Source organism: Lonchura striata, chromosome 36, assembly GCF_046129695.1.
Source record: "Lonchura striata isolate bLonStr1 chromosome 36, bLonStr1.mat, whole genome shotgun sequence".
NCBI classification, from domain to species: domain Eukaryota; kingdom Metazoa; phylum Chordata; class Aves; order Passeriformes; family Estrildidae; genus Lonchura; species Lonchura striata.
The window spans coordinates 783,301-801,512 of record NC_134638.1 but is presented as its reverse complement, the minus strand read 5'-3'; the positions used below and the strand labels follow the sequence as shown (position 1 = coordinate 801,512).

General features: G+C 60.9%; 1 protein-coding gene across 1 annotated transcript; it reads left to right on the top strand.

The window, feature by feature from the left end:
* Positions 1-202: 202 nt before the first annotated feature.
* On the top strand, positions 203-17,489 carry PHF8 (PHD finger protein 8). The gene is made up of 21 exons (XM_077789725.1): positions 203-1,139; positions 1,913-1,998; positions 2,331-2,439; positions 3,184-3,344; positions 3,980-4,121; positions 4,555-4,741; positions 5,190-5,352; positions 5,968-6,055; positions 6,414-6,520; positions 7,210-7,301; positions 7,795-7,884; positions 8,217-8,384; positions 8,550-8,635; positions 9,041-9,120; positions 10,267-10,352; positions 10,846-10,958; positions 11,686-11,936; positions 12,681-12,776; positions 13,842-13,951; positions 15,157-15,535; positions 16,730-17,489. The coding sequence occupies exons 1-21, from the start codon at positions 1,042-1,044 to the stop codon at positions 16,816-16,818; spliced, it is 2,781 nt and encodes a 926-aa protein (XP_077645851.1). The 5' UTR covers positions 203-1,041; the 3' UTR covers positions 16,819-17,489.
* The last annotated feature ends 723 nt before the right edge of the window (positions 17,490-18,212 follow it).

Here is an 18,212-nt window from a genome sequence, read left to right as displayed (position 1 = left end):
CCTCCCCGTTTCCGCGTTTGAATAAAACTTTCCCGGGCGGCCCGGAGCGCGCAGAGGCCGCGGCGGCGGCGGCAGCACCGGGCCCGGGGCCGGCAGCGGCGGTAGCGACCGGGCGGCGGCGGAGGAGCGGCCGCGAGAAGCGCTGGGCCTTGCCGGGGCGGGCTGCGGCCTAGTCGGGAGGTGGCGGTGGGGGGGGGGCGCAGGCCTCGCGGCGGCCCGCAGGCCTCGGGGGGTCCCGTCGGCTTTGTGGGGGTGTCGGCGGCTATTTGGGGATCCCCAAAGCTTTTAGGGGGGTCCCGCGGGTCTTTGAGGGGGTCTCGGGGACTCCACAGCGCGGGAGGAGGGGGAGGCCGGGGCCCCGCGGGCGCTGTGAGGGGACCCCGGGCCCGGCGGCGCTTTTGGGGGTCCCCACACGCAATAGGAGTAGGGGGCACCCTGCGGGCGCATTTTTGGGGGGCTCTGGGCCTCGGGGAGGGGGTCACAGTGCCTCGGTGACCCTTGGAGGGGTCTCCCTACATCTGTGTAATTTTGGGGGAGGTCTCAGGCTCTCATCAATACCTGAGGGGGATCCCAATCTCCGCAGGCCCTTTTGGGGTGCCCCCGACCCATATTGGTTTTTTTAGGGGTTGTGCTCCCCAATTCCCCTCAGGGCCCTCCGCTGGCCGCGATCTGGGGGGGCTTTGGGGGTGTTTATAGGGGAGCAGCCTAGGGGTTGATTTTGGGTTTTTTTTTTTTTTTTTTTTAGTTTTTTCTTTTTGAGGGAGTTGTTTCAGGCGTGTTTTTGGGGCGCTTTTCGAGGCTGTTCTTGTGGTTTTGCTGAGGTTGTTCTGGGGGGATTCTGAGGCTGGTTTTGGGTTTTTTTAGGCTGTTTTGGAGATCTTTTTGAGGCTGCCTTTGGAGTGATTTTGAGGGTGTTTTTTGGTTTATTTATTTTTTTTTTTGAGGGGATTTTCGGGGGTCTGGCGGGCAGCGCGCGGATGTCCCGGGCCGGGGGGGGTCGCGGGGGTCCGTAGGGTCGGGGGTCGCCCCGGGGGCCCGGCCATGGCCTCGGTGCCCGTGTACTGCCTGTGCCGCCTGCCCTACGACGTGACCCGCTTCATGATCGAGTGCGATGGCTGCCAGGACTGGTTCCACGGCAGGTGGGACTGGGAGCACTGGGGGGGACTGGGACTGGGGGTACTGGGAGGCATCCAGAGGGTGCTGGAGGGGACTGGGAGGCACTGGGGGGGGGGGACTAGGAGACGTCTGGGAGGGACTAGGGGTACTGGGAGGCACTGGGAAAGACTGGGACAAGTCTGGGAGGTACTGGGAGGCATCTGGAGGGTGCTGGAGGGGACTGGGAGGCATCTGGAGGGTGCTGGAGGGGACTGGGAGGCACTGGGGGGAACTGGGAGAAGACTCGGAGGCACTGTGGGGAGACTGGGAGACGTCTGGGAAGGACTGGGGGTACTGGGATGCACTGGGAAGGACTGGGACAAGTCTGGGAGGTACTGGGAGGCATCTGGAGGGTGCTGGAGGGGACTGGGAGACACTGGGAAGGACTGGGAGAAGGCTGGGAGGGACTGGGGGTACTGGGAAGGACTGGGACAAGTCTGGGAGGTATCTGGAGGGTGCTGGAGGTGACTGGGAGAAGTTCAGGGGTACTGGAAGGGATTTGAGAGGCAACTGGGAAGGATTGGGAGAAGCCTGGGTGGTACTAGAGGGCACTGGGAGAAGTCTGGGGGGGTCTTCAGAATACTGGGAGGGACTGGGAGGTACAAAGAGAGTTCTGGGGTGTGATGGGGGGTTACTGGGGAGGTGCCTGGTGGTCACTGGGAGGCATTGGGGGTTACTGGGGAGGTGCCTGGTGGTCACTGGGAGGCATTGGGGGTTACTGGGGAGGTGCCTGGTGGTTACTGGGGTGTCCCCACAGCTGCGTGGGGGTGGAGGAGGAGGCGGCGGCGGAGATCGACCTGTACCACTGCCCCCAGTGCGCTGTGCTCAGGGGGCCTTCCGTCAGTGAGTGGGACTGGGAGGACTGGGAGGGACTGGGGTGGGGGGACAGAGGCTCTCTGTCAGTGGCTGGCACTGGGAGGGACTGGGATGCACTGGGATGGGGGCGGGGGAGATGCTCTGGGCTCTGTGTGGATCCCTCCCTGTTCCTCTGTCCCTGCTTCCCTGTGTGTCCCCACCCGTGTCCCCGTGTGTCCTCACTCTGTTCTTTTGTCCTTGTGTGTCCCCACCTGTGTCTTTCTGTCCTTGTCCTGTCCTTCTGTCCCCACTGTCTCCACCGTGTCCCTGTGTGTCCCCACCGTGTCCCCCTGTCCCCACCGTGTCCCCCTGTCCCGCAGTGAAGCGGCGCCGTGGCCCGGCCAAGGCCCCGGAGCAGGACCCCGGCCGTCCGGCCCGCACGGGCAGTGCCCAGTTCATCCGGGAGCTGCGGGGCCGCACCTTCCCCAGGTGAGGGTAGTGCCAGGTGTGGGGCAGTGCCAGGTGTGGGTCAATGTGGCTGTACCCCTTGCACAGGTGAGGGTCAATGCCAGTGAGGGTCAGCCCTGGGTGCTGTTGGTCAGTCCAGGGGGAGTTGGTTGGTCACTCTTGGGGGTCTCACCCCCCTGCTCTGCCCCCCAGCACGGACCAGGTTCTGCTGTGGCCCAACAAATGCTGAGGGGTTGGGGGTCCCTTTAGGAACTGGGGTTCCCTGTGAGGGTCTGGGGTCACTCTTGGGGGTCTCACCCCCCTGCTCTGCCCCCCAGCACGGACCAGGTTCTGCTGTGGCCCAACAAATGCTCAGGGGTCGGGTGATCCCTGTGGGGTTGAGGGGGTCCCTGTAGGAACTGGGGTTCCCTGTGAGGGTCTGGGGTCACTCTTGGGGGTCTCACCCCCCTTCTCTGCCCCCCAGCATGGACCAGGTTCTGCTGTGGCCCTGCAAATGTTCAGGGGTTGGGGGTCCCTTTAGGAACTGGGGTCCCCCGTGGGGGTCTGGGGTCACTCTTGGGGGTCTCACCCCCCTGCTCTGCCCCCCAGCACGGACCAGGTTCTGCTGTGGCCCAACAAATGCTGAGGGGTTGGGTGATCCCTGTGGGGGTTGAGGGGGTCCCTGTAGGAACTGGGGGTCCCTGTGGGGGTTGAGGGGGTCCCTGTAGGAACTGGGGGTCCCTGAGGGGGTCCCTGGGGGTCTCACCCCCCTGCCCTGCCCCCCAGTGCTGACGAGGTGCTGCTGCGGCCCAGCGGGGCCCAGCTGACGGTGGAGTACCTGGAGGAGAACAGCTTCAGCGTGCCCATCCTGGTGGCACGGCATGAGGGGCTGGGCATGACCCTGCCCCCGCCATCCTTCACCCCCCGCGACGTCCTGCACCACGTCGGTCAGTCTGGGGGGCTTTTCGGGGGCTTTTGGGGGGGCTGGGGGCATCGGGGGGGTCCCCAGGACCCCACAATAGGGGCAGGGTCCCCCCATAACTTCATCTCCTTGTTTCCATCTTACACTGTGTTGGGGGGTCCTGGGGGGACGGGTGAGGGTCCAGAGGGTTCCTGTTCAGGGTTTGGGGTGCACAGGAAGGTTTGGGGGTGTTTTTGGGGTCCCCCAGCCGGTTTTGGGGTGCTCAGGGAGGTTTTGGGATGCACAGGGAGGTTTTTCGTGTCTCCCTGTTGGTTTTGGGGTGTGCAGGGAGGTTTTGGGGGATTACTGGGGTCCCCTAGCCATGTCTCACAGTCGGTTTTGAGGAGTTCAGGGAGGCTTTGTGATGCATAAGGAGGTTTGGGGAGGTTTTTGGTGTCTCCCTGTTGGTTTTGGGGTGTACAGGGCGGTTTTGGGGGATTACTGGGGTCCCCTAGCTGTGTCTCCCATCTGGTTTTGGGGAGTTCAGGGAGGTTTTGTGATGCAGAAGGAGGTTTGGGGAGGTTTTTGGTGTTTCCCAGCTGGTTTTGCGGCGTGCAGGGAGGTTTTACTGGGGTCCCCGTAGCTGTTTTTGGGGTGCTCAGGCAGTTTTGGGGCGCACAGGGGCTGACAAGGTGGTGGCTGTGCTGGACGTGGGGCGCCAGGCCGAGCTGCGCATGCGCCTCGGGGACTTCGTGGCCTACCTGGGGGGACCCCGGCGCGAGCGCGTCCTCAGCGTCACCAGCCTGGAGTTCTCGGACACGCGGTGGGTCCCGGTGGCTCCCAGTTCTCCCAGTCCTTCCCAGTGCCACCCAGTCCCTCCTATCGCCTCCCAGTCCCACGTGGTCCTTCCAGGTCCTTCCCAGTATTCCCAGTCCCTCATTTTGCCTCCCAGTAGTGCCCAGTCCCTGCTGGTGTTGTTAGTGCCTCCCAGTCACTCTCAGTGCTCCGAGTCTTTCCCAGTGCCTCCCCTCCTGCACCCTCCAATCAGAGAGACCCCCAAAATCCCAAATCCTCCCCATCCCCTCCTCCTCCAACCACAGGTATCCCCAAAATCCCGGATCATCCCCTGCAATGACCCCCAAAATCCCAGATCCTGCCCCTCCTTGGCATCCCCCACTGCATCCTCTCCCTGCTGGGGTACCCCATGCCCATGGGAGGTTCCCCAGCCCCTGATCCCCGTTTTTGGGGTGCCCCAGGCTGTCGAACCTGGTGCAGACCCCACGGATCGTGCGGAAGCTCTCGTGGGTGGAGAACCTGTGGCCGGGGGAGTCGGCGCGGGAGCGGCCGAGCGTGCAGAAATTGTGCCTGATGGGGGCCAAGGACAGCTACAGCGACTTCCACATCGACTGCGGGGGCACCTCGGCCTGGTACCACGTGCTCAGGGTACGAGGGGGGGTCCTCCAGGGGCCTGGGGGGGTGCAGGGGGTTGTAGAGGGGATTTTTGGGGGAATTGGGGCTGGGGGTGTTGGGCTGCACTGACTTCCACCTTGACTGTGGGGCTGTCTCAGCCTTGTACCTCATACTCAGGGTATGAGGGGGAGTTTGTAGGGGATTTGGGGAGGGTTATAGGGGATTTGGGGGGGATTATAGGGGTTTGGGGGGAGTTACAGGGAATTTGGGGGTACTGGGGCTGGCAGTGTTGGGCTGCACTGATTTCCACCTCGATTGCAGGAGCACCTTGGCCTTGTACCTCGTGCTCGGGGTACGAGGAGGAGTTTGTAGGGGAGTTGGGGGGGGTTTAGGGGGTTGTAGAGGGGGTTTGGGGGATTTTTGGGAGAATGAAATCTGGCATTCTTACCTGTCCCATGCGTTCCCCTCTCCTGTGCCCCAGGGCGAGCAGATCTTTTACCTGGCGCGCCCCTCGGCCGCCAACCTGGCGCTGTTCGAGGCCTGGAGCAGCTCCCGGAACCAGCCCGAGCTCTTCTTCGGGGACCAGGTGGATCGGTGCTTCCGGTGCCACCTGCGCCAGGGCCAGACCCTCTTCATCCCCACAGGTGAGGGGGGGCTCGGGGACACCTGGGCACAACCTCCGTGCCACCTGTGCCAGACCCCAAACACACCCCCAGTGTCACCTGTGCCAAGGACAGACCCCAAACACACCCCCAGTGTCACCTGTGCCAAGGACAGACCCCAAATGTACCCCCAGTGTCACCTGTGCCAGGGATAGACACTCCCAGTGTCACCTGTGCCACCTCTGCCAGACCCCAAACACACCCCCAATGTCACCTGTGTCACCTGTGGAAGGGACAGACCCCAAACACGCCCCCAGTGTCACCTGTGCCAAGGACAGATGCCACCAGTGTCACTTGTGTCATCTGTGCAAGGGACAGAGACCCTCGGTGTCACCTGTGCCACCTCTGTCAGACCCCAAACGCACCCCCAATGTCACCTGTGTCACCAGGTGAGGGTTTGGTGGCTTCAGGTTCCCCCCCCAGTGTCTCCTGGTGAGGATGGGGGTCAGACAAGGGCTCCCAGTAACTCCCAGTAGCTCCCAGTAATGCCAAAACTCCCTTTTCCAATGGATCCCAGTGGATCCCAGTGAATCCCAGTTCCCCCAGTGGCCCCTCCCAGTGCTCCCAGTCCCCCCAGTTCCCTGTGCCTGTCCCCAGGCTGGATCCACGCCGTGCTGACCCCCGTGGACTCGCTGGCCTTTGGGGGGCATTTCCTGCACAGCCTCAACATTGGCATGCAGCTCAGGTGGGCTGGGGGGGTTCTGGGGGTTTTGAACAGGTTTTGGGGGGCTTTGGGGGCGTTTTTGGGGAGAGTTTGGGGGATTGGATCAGAGTTTGAGGGGGTTTTTAAAAAGTTTGGGGGTCAAGGAGGGGCTTTGGGGATTTTGGAAGGGTTTTAGGGGTGTTTTGAGGGGATTTGGAGGGGGGCTTTGGGGGTGTCTTTGGGGGAGCTGGGGGAGGGCTTGGGGGAAATTGAGGGGGGTGAGGGAGGGATTGGGGGGCTGGATGAGAGCTTGGGGGTGCCGGGAGAGTTTTGGGGTGCCGTTCTGGGGAGTCTGTGACCCCCCAAATCCCCCCCTGACCCCCCAAAATCCCCTCACCAGGGCGTACGAGCTGCAGCGCCGCCTCAACACCCCCGACCTGGCCAAGTTCCCCAATTTTGAGACCATCTGCTGGTACGTGGGGAGGCACCTGCTGGACACCTTCCGAGGTGGGTGCCCCTCCTGGGGGGCTTAAAACCCACCCAGGGGGGCTTAAAACCTCTTGGGGGGGGTGGGAACCCACTTGAGGGGCTTAAAACCCACTTTGGGGGGGTTTAAACCTTTCTGGGGGAGTTGGGAATCCACTTGGGGGGGTTTAAATCCACTTGGGGTGGTTAAACTCATCTGGGGGGGGTTTAAACATGTCTGAGGTGGATCTAAACCCATCCTGGAGCCTTTAAACCCAACTTAGGGGGCTTTGAACCCATCTGGGGGGGCTTTAAACCCAACTTAGGGGGCTTTGAACCCAACTGGGTGGGCTTTAAACCCAACTTAGGGGGCTTTAAACCCAACTGAGGGGGCTTTAAACCCAATTTAGGAGCCTTTGAACCCAACTTCGGGGCCTTTGAACCCAACTGGGGAGGCTTTAAACCCAACTGAGGGGGTTTTGGGGGGCTGCAAACCCACCTGGGGGCGCTTGAAACTCATCTAGGGGGGTTTAAACCTATCTGAGGGGGCTCTAAACCTATCCAAGGGGGTTTGGGGAATTCCCAAACTCCCCCCAAGAGTGGTCTGGGGGGGGTCTCATCCCCAAATTTTTGGGATGTTCCTGAGTTTCTCATCCTGATTTTGGGGTGTCCCTGTGGTTCCCATGCTGGTTTGGTGTCTCCCATCCCAACCTGGGGATTTTGGGGTGCAGGGCTGCGGGAGAACCGCCGGCACCCCGCGGCCTATTTGGTGCTGGGAGCCCGAGCCCTGACCGGAGCCTTCCGAGCCTGGACCCGCCGAGAGGTTTGGGGGGGTCCCGAGGGGTTTTGGGGTGGTTCAAAGGGATTTTGGGAGGGTCCCCAGAGGTTTTGGGGGGATCTCAAGAGATTTTGAGGAGTTTCAAAGGGATTTTGGGAGGGTCCTGTGGGATTTTGGGTGGCTCCAAAGGGATTTTGGGGTGGTTCAGAGGGATTTGGGTGGAATCCAAAGGGATTTTGGGAGAGTCCTGAGGGATTTGGGTGGCTCCAAAGGGATTTTGGGGTGGCTCCAAAGGGATTTTGGATGGGGGTCCGTGGGGATTTTGGGGGGGGGGGGGGGTCCAAAGGAATTTTGGGAGGGTCTCGAGGGGTTTTGGGGGCGCTCAAAGCTATTTTTGGGGGGTTCTGAGGAATTTTGGGGGGCTCTGTGGGGTCTCAGGGGTGGGAGGTTTTAGGGGGGAGGTTTTGGGATTCCCCGGGTTTGGGGTCCCCTCTCATTTTAACCCTTTCCCCCCCATTTTAACCCTTTCCCCCCTCAGGTCCTGGCAGAGCACGAGCAGGAGATCCCCGAGACCGTCCGGCCGGGGCAGCTGGTCAAGGAACTGGGCAGGGAGATCCGGCTGGCAGAGGTGAACTGGGAGCACTGGGAGGGACTGGGGAGGACTGGAGGGGCACTGGGGACAACTGGGGGGTCACTGAGATGGAATGGGGGGGCACTGGGAGTGACTGTGGGGGGACTGGGGAGAACTGGGATGGAATGGGGGGCACTTGGAGGGATTTGAAGCACACTGGGAAGGGACTGGGAGGGACTGGGAGCACTGGGAGAACTGGGCAGCCACTGGGTGCAAGGCTAGGAGGGGTACTGGGGGTACTGGGAGGGGTTCTGAGAAGGTTTTGGGGTTACTGGGAGGAACTGGGCCATACTGGGACATACTGGGAGCTCTGTATCCCTTCCCCACAGGAGCTGTTCCAGCAGAGCACGGGAATGTCGGGGACCCCCTTTGGACCCCCCTGGGGGGTCCCAGCCCCCAAAAAAGGGGGACCTCGTAAGCCTCCCCCCAACTCTCGCACCTCCAACGAGGGGGGAACCCCAAATCCCCCCCCGGCCCCCCCTGAGGAGGATGAGGAGGTGAGAGGAGACTGGGAGGAACTGGGGAGGGACTGGGAAGAACTGGGGGGCACTGAGGGAGGGGTGGATTTGGGGGAGGGCTGGGTGTGGGGGAGGGGTGTATTTGGGGGTGTGGGGGGGTGTATTTGGGGTCCCCTCCCCCCAAATCTCAGGGTTCCCCCCCAGGTTGATCCCCCCAGCTCCAGCCCGGAGGAGACGGACCCCGACTCCGAGGGGGACCCCCAGATCCTGCTGGCCAACGGGGGGACTCGGTGAGGAATGGGGGGCACTGGGGAGTTTTGGGGGGTCCAAGAGAGAATTTGGGGGGTCCCAGGGGGTTTTTGGGGGCTGGAGGAACTTGGGTGGGGATCCAAAGGGTTTGGGGGCGGGCACTGGGAGGTCCCAAAGGGAATGTGGGGGGCCTGGGGGTGTTCTGAGGTGATTTTGGGGGGTCCTAGAAAGGTTTGGGGGATGGATTTTGGGGCTCGTGGGGATCCCAGAGGAGTTTGCTGGGGGGGCTGGAGGGGTTCTGGGATGGTTTTGGTGGGTCAGGAAGGGGGTCCCAGAGGGGTTTGGGGGGTCCCCCTGACGCCCCTCCCCCTCAGGCCCCGCCGCAGCCGGCCCGGGGGGCTCTGGGGGTCCCGGCCCCCCCCATCCCCCCCCTGCTCCCCCCCCAGCTCCCCCCTGGACCTGGACTCGGAGGAGGAGCTGCAGATCGACGAGACCCCCCCGCGGCGGGGCCCGCGCCGCCTGCCCCGTGGGTACCCCAAAACACCCCAAAACCACCCCCAAACATCCCAAAAACATCCCCCAAAACTCTCCAGAAACATCCCCCAAACATCCCCAAAACACCCCAAAAACATCCCCCAAAACTCTCCAGAAACATCCCCAAAACACCCCAAAACCACCCCCAAACATCCCCCAAAACTCTCCAAAAACATGACCCAAACATCCCCAAAACACCCCAAAACCATCCCCAAAAACATCCCCCAAAACATCCCAAAAAACATCCCAAAAACATCCCCAAAACACCCCAAAACCACCCCCCAACATCCCAAAAACATCCCCCAAAACTCTCCAAAAACATCCCCCAAACATCCCCAAAACACCCCAAAACCATCCCCAAAACATCCCCCAAAACATCCCCCAAAACATCCCCCAAAACATCCCCAAAACATCCCAAAAACATCCCCCAAAACTCTCCAAAAACATCCCCCAAACATCCCAAAAACATCCCAAAAACATCCCCAAAACATCCCCCTAAACACCCCCAAAACATCTCCAAAACCGGCCCCAGACCTGCCCCCAGAACCACCCCAAACCTGACACTAAAACACCCCCAAACCCCCCCAAAACCTAGCCCCAAACCTGACCCAAAACATCCCCAAAATGCCCCCAATGCCCCCTAAACCCTCATTTTTGGGGTCTGACCCCAACCCCCATTTCTGAGGTGTTCCCCCAATCCCCATTTCGGGGTTACCCCAATCCCGGTTTTCGGGCTGTGACCCTAGTCCCTGTTTTTTAGGGTGATCCTAATCCCAGTTTTTGGGCTGATCCGAATCCCATTTTTGGGGTGACCCCAATCCTGGTTTTTGGAGTGACCCCAGTCCCATTTTTGGGGTGACCCCAATCCCATTTTTGGAGTGACCCTAATCCCATTTTTGGGGTGTCCCCAATCCCTTTTTGGGGTGACCCCAGTCCCATTTTTGGAGTGACCCCAATCCCATTTTTGGGGTGACCCCAATCCCATTTTTGGGGTGTCCCCAATCCCTTTTTGGGGTGAGCCCAATCCCATTTTTGGAGTGTCCCCAGTCCCATTTTGGGGTGTCCCCAATCCCTTTTTGGGGTGACTCCAATCCTGGTTTTTGGAGTGTCCCCAATCCCGTTTTTGGGGTGTCCCCAGGGCTCCCCCGGAAGCTGCCCCGGGCCAAGCCCTGCTCGGATCCCAACCGCGTGCGGGAGCCAGGAGAGGTCGACTTCGACATCGAGGTGGGTCTGGGGGTGACCCCGGGGGGTTTTGGGGGGCTCTGGGGGGTTTTGGGGTGGTTAAGGGAGCTGAGAGGATCCTGGGGGGCTCTTAGGGGGGTTTTGGGGGGATTTTGGGGGAGTCTCGGGGGGTTTAAGGGAACTGGGGATGTCCTTGGGGGGGTTTTGGGGGGCACCCTGAAAATGGAGATTGGAGGGCACCCGAAAAATGGGGTTTTGGGGGGATGTCTCTGACTTTTCCCCCCCAGGAGGAGTACACCACAAACTGGGGTTGTTTTTTGTATTTCTGAGGTGGTTTTGGGTATTTTTGGATATTTCTGATGCCTTGCTCCCCAGGAGGGTTACACCACAGACTAAGGTGTTTTTTGGGGTATTTTATGTGTTTTTGGGATGTTTCTGACTCCCTGCCCCCCCAGGAGAATTACACCACAGACTGGGGTGGTTTTTGGGGTATTTTGGGGTGTTTTTGGGCTGTTTCTGACCCCCTGATCCCCAGGAGGATTACACCACGGACGAGGAGGATGAAGGGGGCGCTGGGGGCAGCGCCGGGATCTTGGACCTGCTCAAGGCCAGCCGGCAAGTGGGGGGCTCCGAGTACCCCCAGCTCAGGTTTGGGGGGGTCTGGGGGGGTTGGACTGGGTTTTGAGGGGTCTGGGAGGGATCCCAGGGGGATTTTGGGGGGCACCTGTGGGGCTAGGGTTTGGTTTTGGGGGTCCCTGGGGGTTATTTGGGATCATTGGGGGCCCCTGGGGGACTTGGAGTGGGAGCTGGGCTGGATTTGGGGGTTCCCAGGGATGGGGGAAGGATTTGAGGGGGGTTTTGGGGGCTCCCCAAATGTTTTGGGAGGGCTGGGGTTGGGTTTTGGGGTCCCCCGGGGAGCTTTAAGGGGGTACTGGGCTGATTTTGGGGGTCCACAGATATCTGGGGGGGCTTGGGTGGGGGGCACCAGGTGCTTTTGGGGGGGCTGGGGTTTGGCTTGTGGGGGTTCCTGGGGGTTATTTGGGGTCAGGAGTTGGGGTTTTGGGTTATTTGGAGTCCTGGCTTGGGTTTTGGGGTTCCCGGGGCTTATTTGGGGTCAGGAGTTGGGGTTTAGGGTTTTTTGGAGTCCCAGGTTGGGTTTTGGGGTTCCCGGGGGTTATTTGGGGTGAGGAGTTGGAGTTTTGGGGCTATTTGAGGTTCCTGGGGAGTTCTGGGGGGCATTTCTGTGGCAGGGCTCACTTTGCCCCTCTCCATCTCCTTTTGGGGCTGTCTCTCCTCAATTTGAGGGTCCCAACTGTGCCGTGACCCCCCCCTAAACCCCCATTTTTCCCTTTTTTTCCCCTTTTTTCCCCCCCAGCGAGGCCCCCGCCTCCCCCAGCACGCGCGAGGCCATCCAGGGCATGCTCTGCATGGCCAACCTGCCCGCGGGGACCCCCCTGGGACCCCCAAACTGGTGGGGAGGGGGCGGGGGGACCGAAAGGGGGGGTCCTGGGGGGTCTGGGGGGCCCCGAAGAGCCCCCCCAGCCCCCCGGAGCACCGACAGCGAGGCCGAGGGGAGCCTGGACGAGCAGGACAGCCTGGGGGCCTGCTTCAAGGACGCTGAGTACAGTGAGTGTGACCCCAAAAACCACCCCAAAAACACCCCAAAACCACCCCAAAACCACCCTGCTTCAAGGACGCTGAGTACAGTGAGTGTGACCCCAAAAACCACCCCAAAAACCACCCCAAAAACCACCCCAAAAACCACCCCAAAACCACCCCAAAACCACCCCAAAACCACCCCAAAACCACCCTGCTTCAAGGATGCTGAGTACAGTGAGTGTGACCCCAAAAACCACCCCAAAAACCACCCCAAAAACACCCCAAAACCACCCTGCTTCAAGGACGCTGAGCACAGTGAGCGTGACCCCAAAAACCACCCCAAAACCACCCCAAAACCACCCCAAAACCACCCTGCTTCAAGGACGCTGAGCACAGTCAGTGTGACCCCAAAAACCACCCCAAAAACCACCCCAAAACCACCCCAAAAACCACCCCAAAAACCACCCCAAAAACCACCCCAAAAACCACCCCAAAACCACCCCAAAACCACCCCAAAACCACCCTGCTTCAAGGACATTGAGTACAGTGAGTGTGACCCCAAAAACATCCTAAAAATATTCCCAAAAGCACCCCAAAGCACACAAAATATCCAAGAAATGCCCCAAAACACCCTAAAAACCCCAAAAATTACCTCAGAACAGCCCAAAAACACTCCCAGGCCGTGGTGGAATCGTCCTGAACTCCCCTTTTCCTGCCCCCAGGACCCCCCAGGATCACCCTGAACCCCATTTTTTCTATCCCCCACCCCAGTTTACCCCTCGCTGGAGTCGGACGAGGATGACCCCGCCCTAAAATCGCTCCCCAAAAAGAAGAAAGTGACGGACGACGCCCCCTGGAGCCCCAAAGGTTTGGGGGGGTCCATGGAGGGGGGGGGTTTGGGAGGAAATTTGGGGATTTTGGGGATCCCTGGGGCAGGGCTGGGTGGTTTGGGGTGAATTTTGGGAAGTTTTTAGGAAGTGTGGGGGATTGAGGGGCCCTGGGGTGGGATTTGGGGTCCCTGGGATGGAATTTGGGGTCCCTGGGGATCCCCAGCCCCTCCTCCTTTGGGGCAGGGGCTGATTTGGGGTTCCTCCTACCTTGTTCCATTTCTGATTTTGGGGTGTCCCCTATTTGTTTCATGCTCTGATTTTAGGGTGTGCCCCTTTATTTGAGCTCTGATTTTGAGGTGTCCCCCATTTGTTCCATGCTCTGATTTCGGGGTGTGCCCCTTTATTTGAACTCTGATTTTGGGGTGTCCCCTATTTGTTTCATGCTCTGATTTTGGGGTGTGCCCTTTATTTGAACTCTGATTTTGGGGTGTCCCCCCTGTTCCATGTCTGTTTTTTCAGTGTCTGCCTTTATTTGTGCCCTGATTTGGGGGTGTCCCCATTTGCCATGTCTGATTTTAGGGTGTCCCCCTTTATTTGAGCTCTGATTTTGAGGTGTCCCCCATTTGTTCCATGCTCTGATTTCGGGTTGTGACCCTTTATTTGTACGCTGATTTTGGGGTGTCCCCCTTTGCCATGTCTGATTTTGGGCTGTCCCCCTTTATTCCATGTTTGACTTTGGGGTGTTTCCCTTTATTCCATGCCTGATTTTGGGGTGTTTCCCTTTATTCCATGTCTGATTTTGGGGTGTCTCCCTTTATTCCATGCCTGACTTTGGGGTGTCTGCCTTTATTCCATTTCTGATTTTGGGGTGTCCCCCTTTATTCCATGTTTGACTTTGGGGTGTCTCCCTTTATTCCATACCTGATTTTTGGGGTGTTTCCCTTTATTCCATGTCTGATTTTGGGGTGTCCCCCTTTATCCCATGTTTGACTTTGGGGTGTCTCCCTTTATTCCATGCCTGACTTTGGGGTGTCCCCCCTGTTCCGTGTCTGATTTTGGGGTGTTTCCCTTTATTCCATGTCTGATTTTGGGGTGTCCCCAGCCCGGGTGACGCCGTCGCTGCCCCGGCAGAGCCGCCCGGTGCGGGAGGGGACGCGCGTGGCCTCGGTGGAGACCGGGCTGGCGGCAGCCGCTGCCAAGCTGGCCCAGCAGGTGAACTGGGAGCACTGGGAGGAACTGGGAGCACTGGGAGGAACTGGGAGCGATGCTTTGGGATCTTGGGGGGGACATTCAGGGGCTCCAGGGAGGGTTTGAGGGGAGTTCAGGAGGTTTTGAGGGTGATTTTGGGGGTGGTTGGGATCGTCAGGGGGGATTTGGGGATTCTAAGCTGGCCCAGCAGGTGAACTGGGAGCGCTGGGAGGAACTGGGAGCACTGGGGGAGAACTGCAGGGTGGGGTTTGAGGTTTGTTGGGGGGAGGGAATTTAGGGGGTCTGGGGGGATTGGAGTGGTGGGATCCCCTCAAACCCCTCTAGACCTACAGCACCCCCCAAATGCCCCCATAAATCCCCCCCTGAACCCCCCCAAACCCCTCCATAAATCCCTCCGACCCCTCAAAATCCCCCATAAATCCCTCTCAGACCCCCCCAAAACACCTGTGACCATCTTAAACCCCCATAAATCCCCCTCCAACCCCCCATAAACCCCCCTGACCTCCCAAACACCCCCATAAGTCCCCACCTGACCCCCCAAACCGCCCCATAAATCCTCCCATTACCCCCCAAACCCCCAGAAATCCCCCTCAAACCCCCAAACTCCTCCATAAATCCCCCCCTGACCCCCACAAACACCCACAAAGCCCCCCTGATGCTCCCAAACCCCATAAATCCCCCTCAGACCCCCCCAAAAACCCCATAAATCCCCCATGACCCCCCAAACCTCCCAAAATCCCCCTCAGACCCTCCAAAGTCTCCCATAAATCTCCCCCAAACCCCCATAAATCCTCCTCAGACCCCTGAAACTCCGCCATAAATTCTTCCTGACCCCCAAAACCCCCATAAATCCTCCTCAGACCCCCCCAAACCCCCATAAATCCCCCTCAGACCCCCCCGAAACCCCCATAAATCCCCCTCAGACCCCCCAAACTCCCCCATAAATCCCCCTCAGACCCCTAAAACTCCCCCATAAATCCCCCCCTGACCCCCAAATCCCCGTAAATCCCCCTCAGACCCTCCAAACTCCCCCATAAATCCTCCGCAGACCCCCCAAACCCCCATAAATCCCCCTCAGACCCCCCAAAACCCCCATAAATCCCCCTCAGACCCCTGAAACCCCCATAAATCCCCCTCAGACCCCCCAAATCCCCATAAATCCCCCTCAGACCCCCCAAATCCCCATAAATCCCCCCCTGTCCCCCCAGGAGCACCGAAAGCTGCAGCGCAGGAAGGGCCCTGCCAAGCGCCGCCCCCCCTCGCCCCCCTCCCCGGAGGAAGAAGAGGAGGAGGAAGAAGAGGAGGAAGAGGAAGACGAGGAAGACGAAGACCCCGAAGCCGAGCCCGAGGGGGACGCGGAGCCCGAGGCGGAGCTGGGGGGGGGCGAAGCCGAGGCCGAGCCGCCCCCGGAGCCGCCGCCGGAGCCGCCGTACCCCCCCAGCCTGGCTGACCACGAGTACACGGCGCGGCCGGGGGGGCCGGGACCCCTCCCCGGGGCTCAGCCCGGCCGCGCCCCCACCCCCATGGCCCCGGGGGTGTTCCTGAGCCAGCGCCGGGGCCCCCCCGGAACGGCGCCCCCCAGCCACGGTGAGGGGTTCGGGGGGGCTTCGGGGAGGGTCTGAGGGGGTTTTGGGGGGTTTTTTGGGGGTTGTGGGGTGCCTTTGGGGGGGGTCTTGGTGCTGTAGGGGTGTTACGGGAAGGGTCTGAGGGGATTTTGGGGAGGGTCTGAGGGGGTCTTGGGGATTTCTGAGATTTTTGGGGATATCTGAGGGGATTTGGGGTGGCTGTCGGGGGGTTTTGGGGAGGGTCTGAGGGGTTTTGGGAGGGCTTTCTTTGGGTCTTGGGGAGTTTTTAGGGGGTTCTTGGGTGGCTTTGGGGGTCTCGGTGCTGTAGGGGGGTTTTGGGCAGGGTCTGAGGGGATTTTGGGAGGGGATTTTGGGGATTTCTCAGGGGATTTGAGGAGGCTGCCCGGGGCTTTCAAGGAGGGTCTGAGGAGTCTTGGGGGATTTTTAGGGGTATCTGGGGTGGCTTTGGGGGGTTTCAAGGCTGTAGGGAGGTTTTCAGCAGGGTCTGAGGGGATTTGTTGGGGTTTTAGGGGGGGCTGAGGGGTTTTGAGGGGGATTTGGGGTGGTCTGAGGGGTTTTGTGGGGGTTTTCTGCCGGTCTGGGGAGGTCTGGGGTGGTTTCAGAGGGTCTGGGGTGGTTTTGGGGGGTTCTGGGGTGGTTTCGGAGGGTCTGATGGGGTTCTGGGGTGGTTTCGGAGGGTCTGGGGGGTGCTGGGGGGTTCCGGAGTGGTTTTGGAGGGTCTGGGGGGGGTTCTGGGGTGGTTTCAGAGGGTCTGGGGTGGTCTTGGGGGGTTCTGGAGTGGTTTCGGAGGGTCTGGGGTGGTTCTGGGGTGGTTTCAGAGGGCCTGGGGGGGTTCTGGGGTGGTTTTGGAGGGTCTGGGGTGGTTATGGGGGGCTCTGGGGTGGTTTCGGAGGGTTCTGGGGTGGTTTTGGAGGGTTCTGGGGTGTTTTTGGAGGGTTCTGGGGTGGTTTCGGAAGGCCTGGGGTGGTTCTGGGGTGGTTTTGGAAGGTCTGGGGTGGTTTTGGAAGGTCTGGGGTGGTTATGGGGGGCTCTGGGGTGGTTTCGGAGGGTTCTGGGGTGGTTTCGGAGGGTCTGGGGTGGTTTCGGAGGGTTCTGGGGTGGTTTTGGAGGGTTCTGGGGTGGTTTCGGAAGGCCTGGGGTGGCTCTGGAGGTCTGTGTCCCCCCAATCCCGGTGACATTCCGCCCCTGCCCGCAGGGAAGCGCCCGCGGAAGGGTTTGGCCACGGCCAAGCAGCGCCTGGGCCGGATCCTCAAAATCCACCGCAACGGGAAGCTGCTGCTCTGAGGGCGGGGCGGCCAAGCCCTGCCAGGCCCCGCCCACCGCCGGCTGAACAATGAACTATGGGCGGGGCTGCTGCAGAAAGGGGCGGGGCCCGGCAGGACCAACCTATCAGAACAACGTGCTTGCTAAAAGGGGCGTGGCTTGTTATAGGCACCGCCCATTCAGGTGCTGCCCCACCTGTCCTCCCTGAGGCCACGCCCACAATGCAGATTCAGCTGAGACCACGCCCTCTCACCGCCCAAGCCACGCCCATTGGTCATGTAGGGTAAAACGGGCGAGGCAACATCAAACCACGCCCACTTAGATCCAAACCACGCCCACACAGGGTGGAGCCGAATCCTGGCTCCGCCCACCACGGTTCCTGCCTTCCCATTGGCCGTGGATGGAATAGGGGCGGGGCTTTCGCATTTCCCGCCTCCAGGAGCTCAGGCGATTGGACAAGCCCCGCCCCACAGCTGCGGGAGGGGCGGAGCCATCTTTGATTGGTCCCCGCTAGGTTTTTTTTTTTTTTTTGCCCCTCCCCTAAGTGTTTTCAGGTTGATTGATGGGGCGGGGCCGCTTCCCATTGGCTGCCCCTGTTTTGTAGGCGTGTCCGGAGGCCGCGGCCCCGCCCCTCTCCTTTTGTATTTGTAGAATAAAAAAGAAAGAAAAAAAACAAACAAAAAATCCCGAAATTGGTGAAAAATGCCCCGGGCCGGGTCACGTGCTCCCACATAGCGCGCGCTCTGCCGGGTAGCTCTCGCGAGAGCAGCAGCGCTCCTCCGAGATCTTGTCCCTTTAGCCGAGGAGGGCCGAGCTCCGGTCTCGCGAGATTTGGAGCCACTCTCCCGGCGCTCTCGCGAGATCGGCGCGCGCGCCGCCGCCGTTCCCGCCGCTGAGGCCGCGGCCGCGCTCCCCCCGCCCTCCCCCGCCCGCGCCGGGGCCGCTCCCGCTGCCGCTCCCGCTCCTTTCTTTCTCTGTCTCTCTCTTTCCGCGCGCCTTCTCGCGAGGCTACGGGGCCGCGCTGCCGCCAGCGCCTCGCGAGATCTCGCTCTCCTCATCAGCGTGCCGGTGAGTGCCGGTGCTTGAGGGAACAGCGTGGGGCCCGCGGCCTGCGAGGGGAGCGGGGGGGTTGAGCCGCTGTGTGGCGGGCAGGCCTTCCACCCGTTCACCGTCAGCCCCACCCCTCCCCCTCCTCCCGGTACGAGGCGGGATCCGTGAGGGGCCGCCTGCCCTCCCCCACAGTCCTCACGAAATCTCGCGAGGCTTCTCCAAACTCCCTCCCCACTGCTAGGCGCGTTCTCGCGACGTTTGGGCGCCGCGCCTCTCGCGTTTCCATTGGCTGACCGCGGCGTTGCCCCGCCCCCACGCTTCCCCCCGCGGCACCGCCTCCTCCCGTCCCGCCGGCCGCTCTCGCG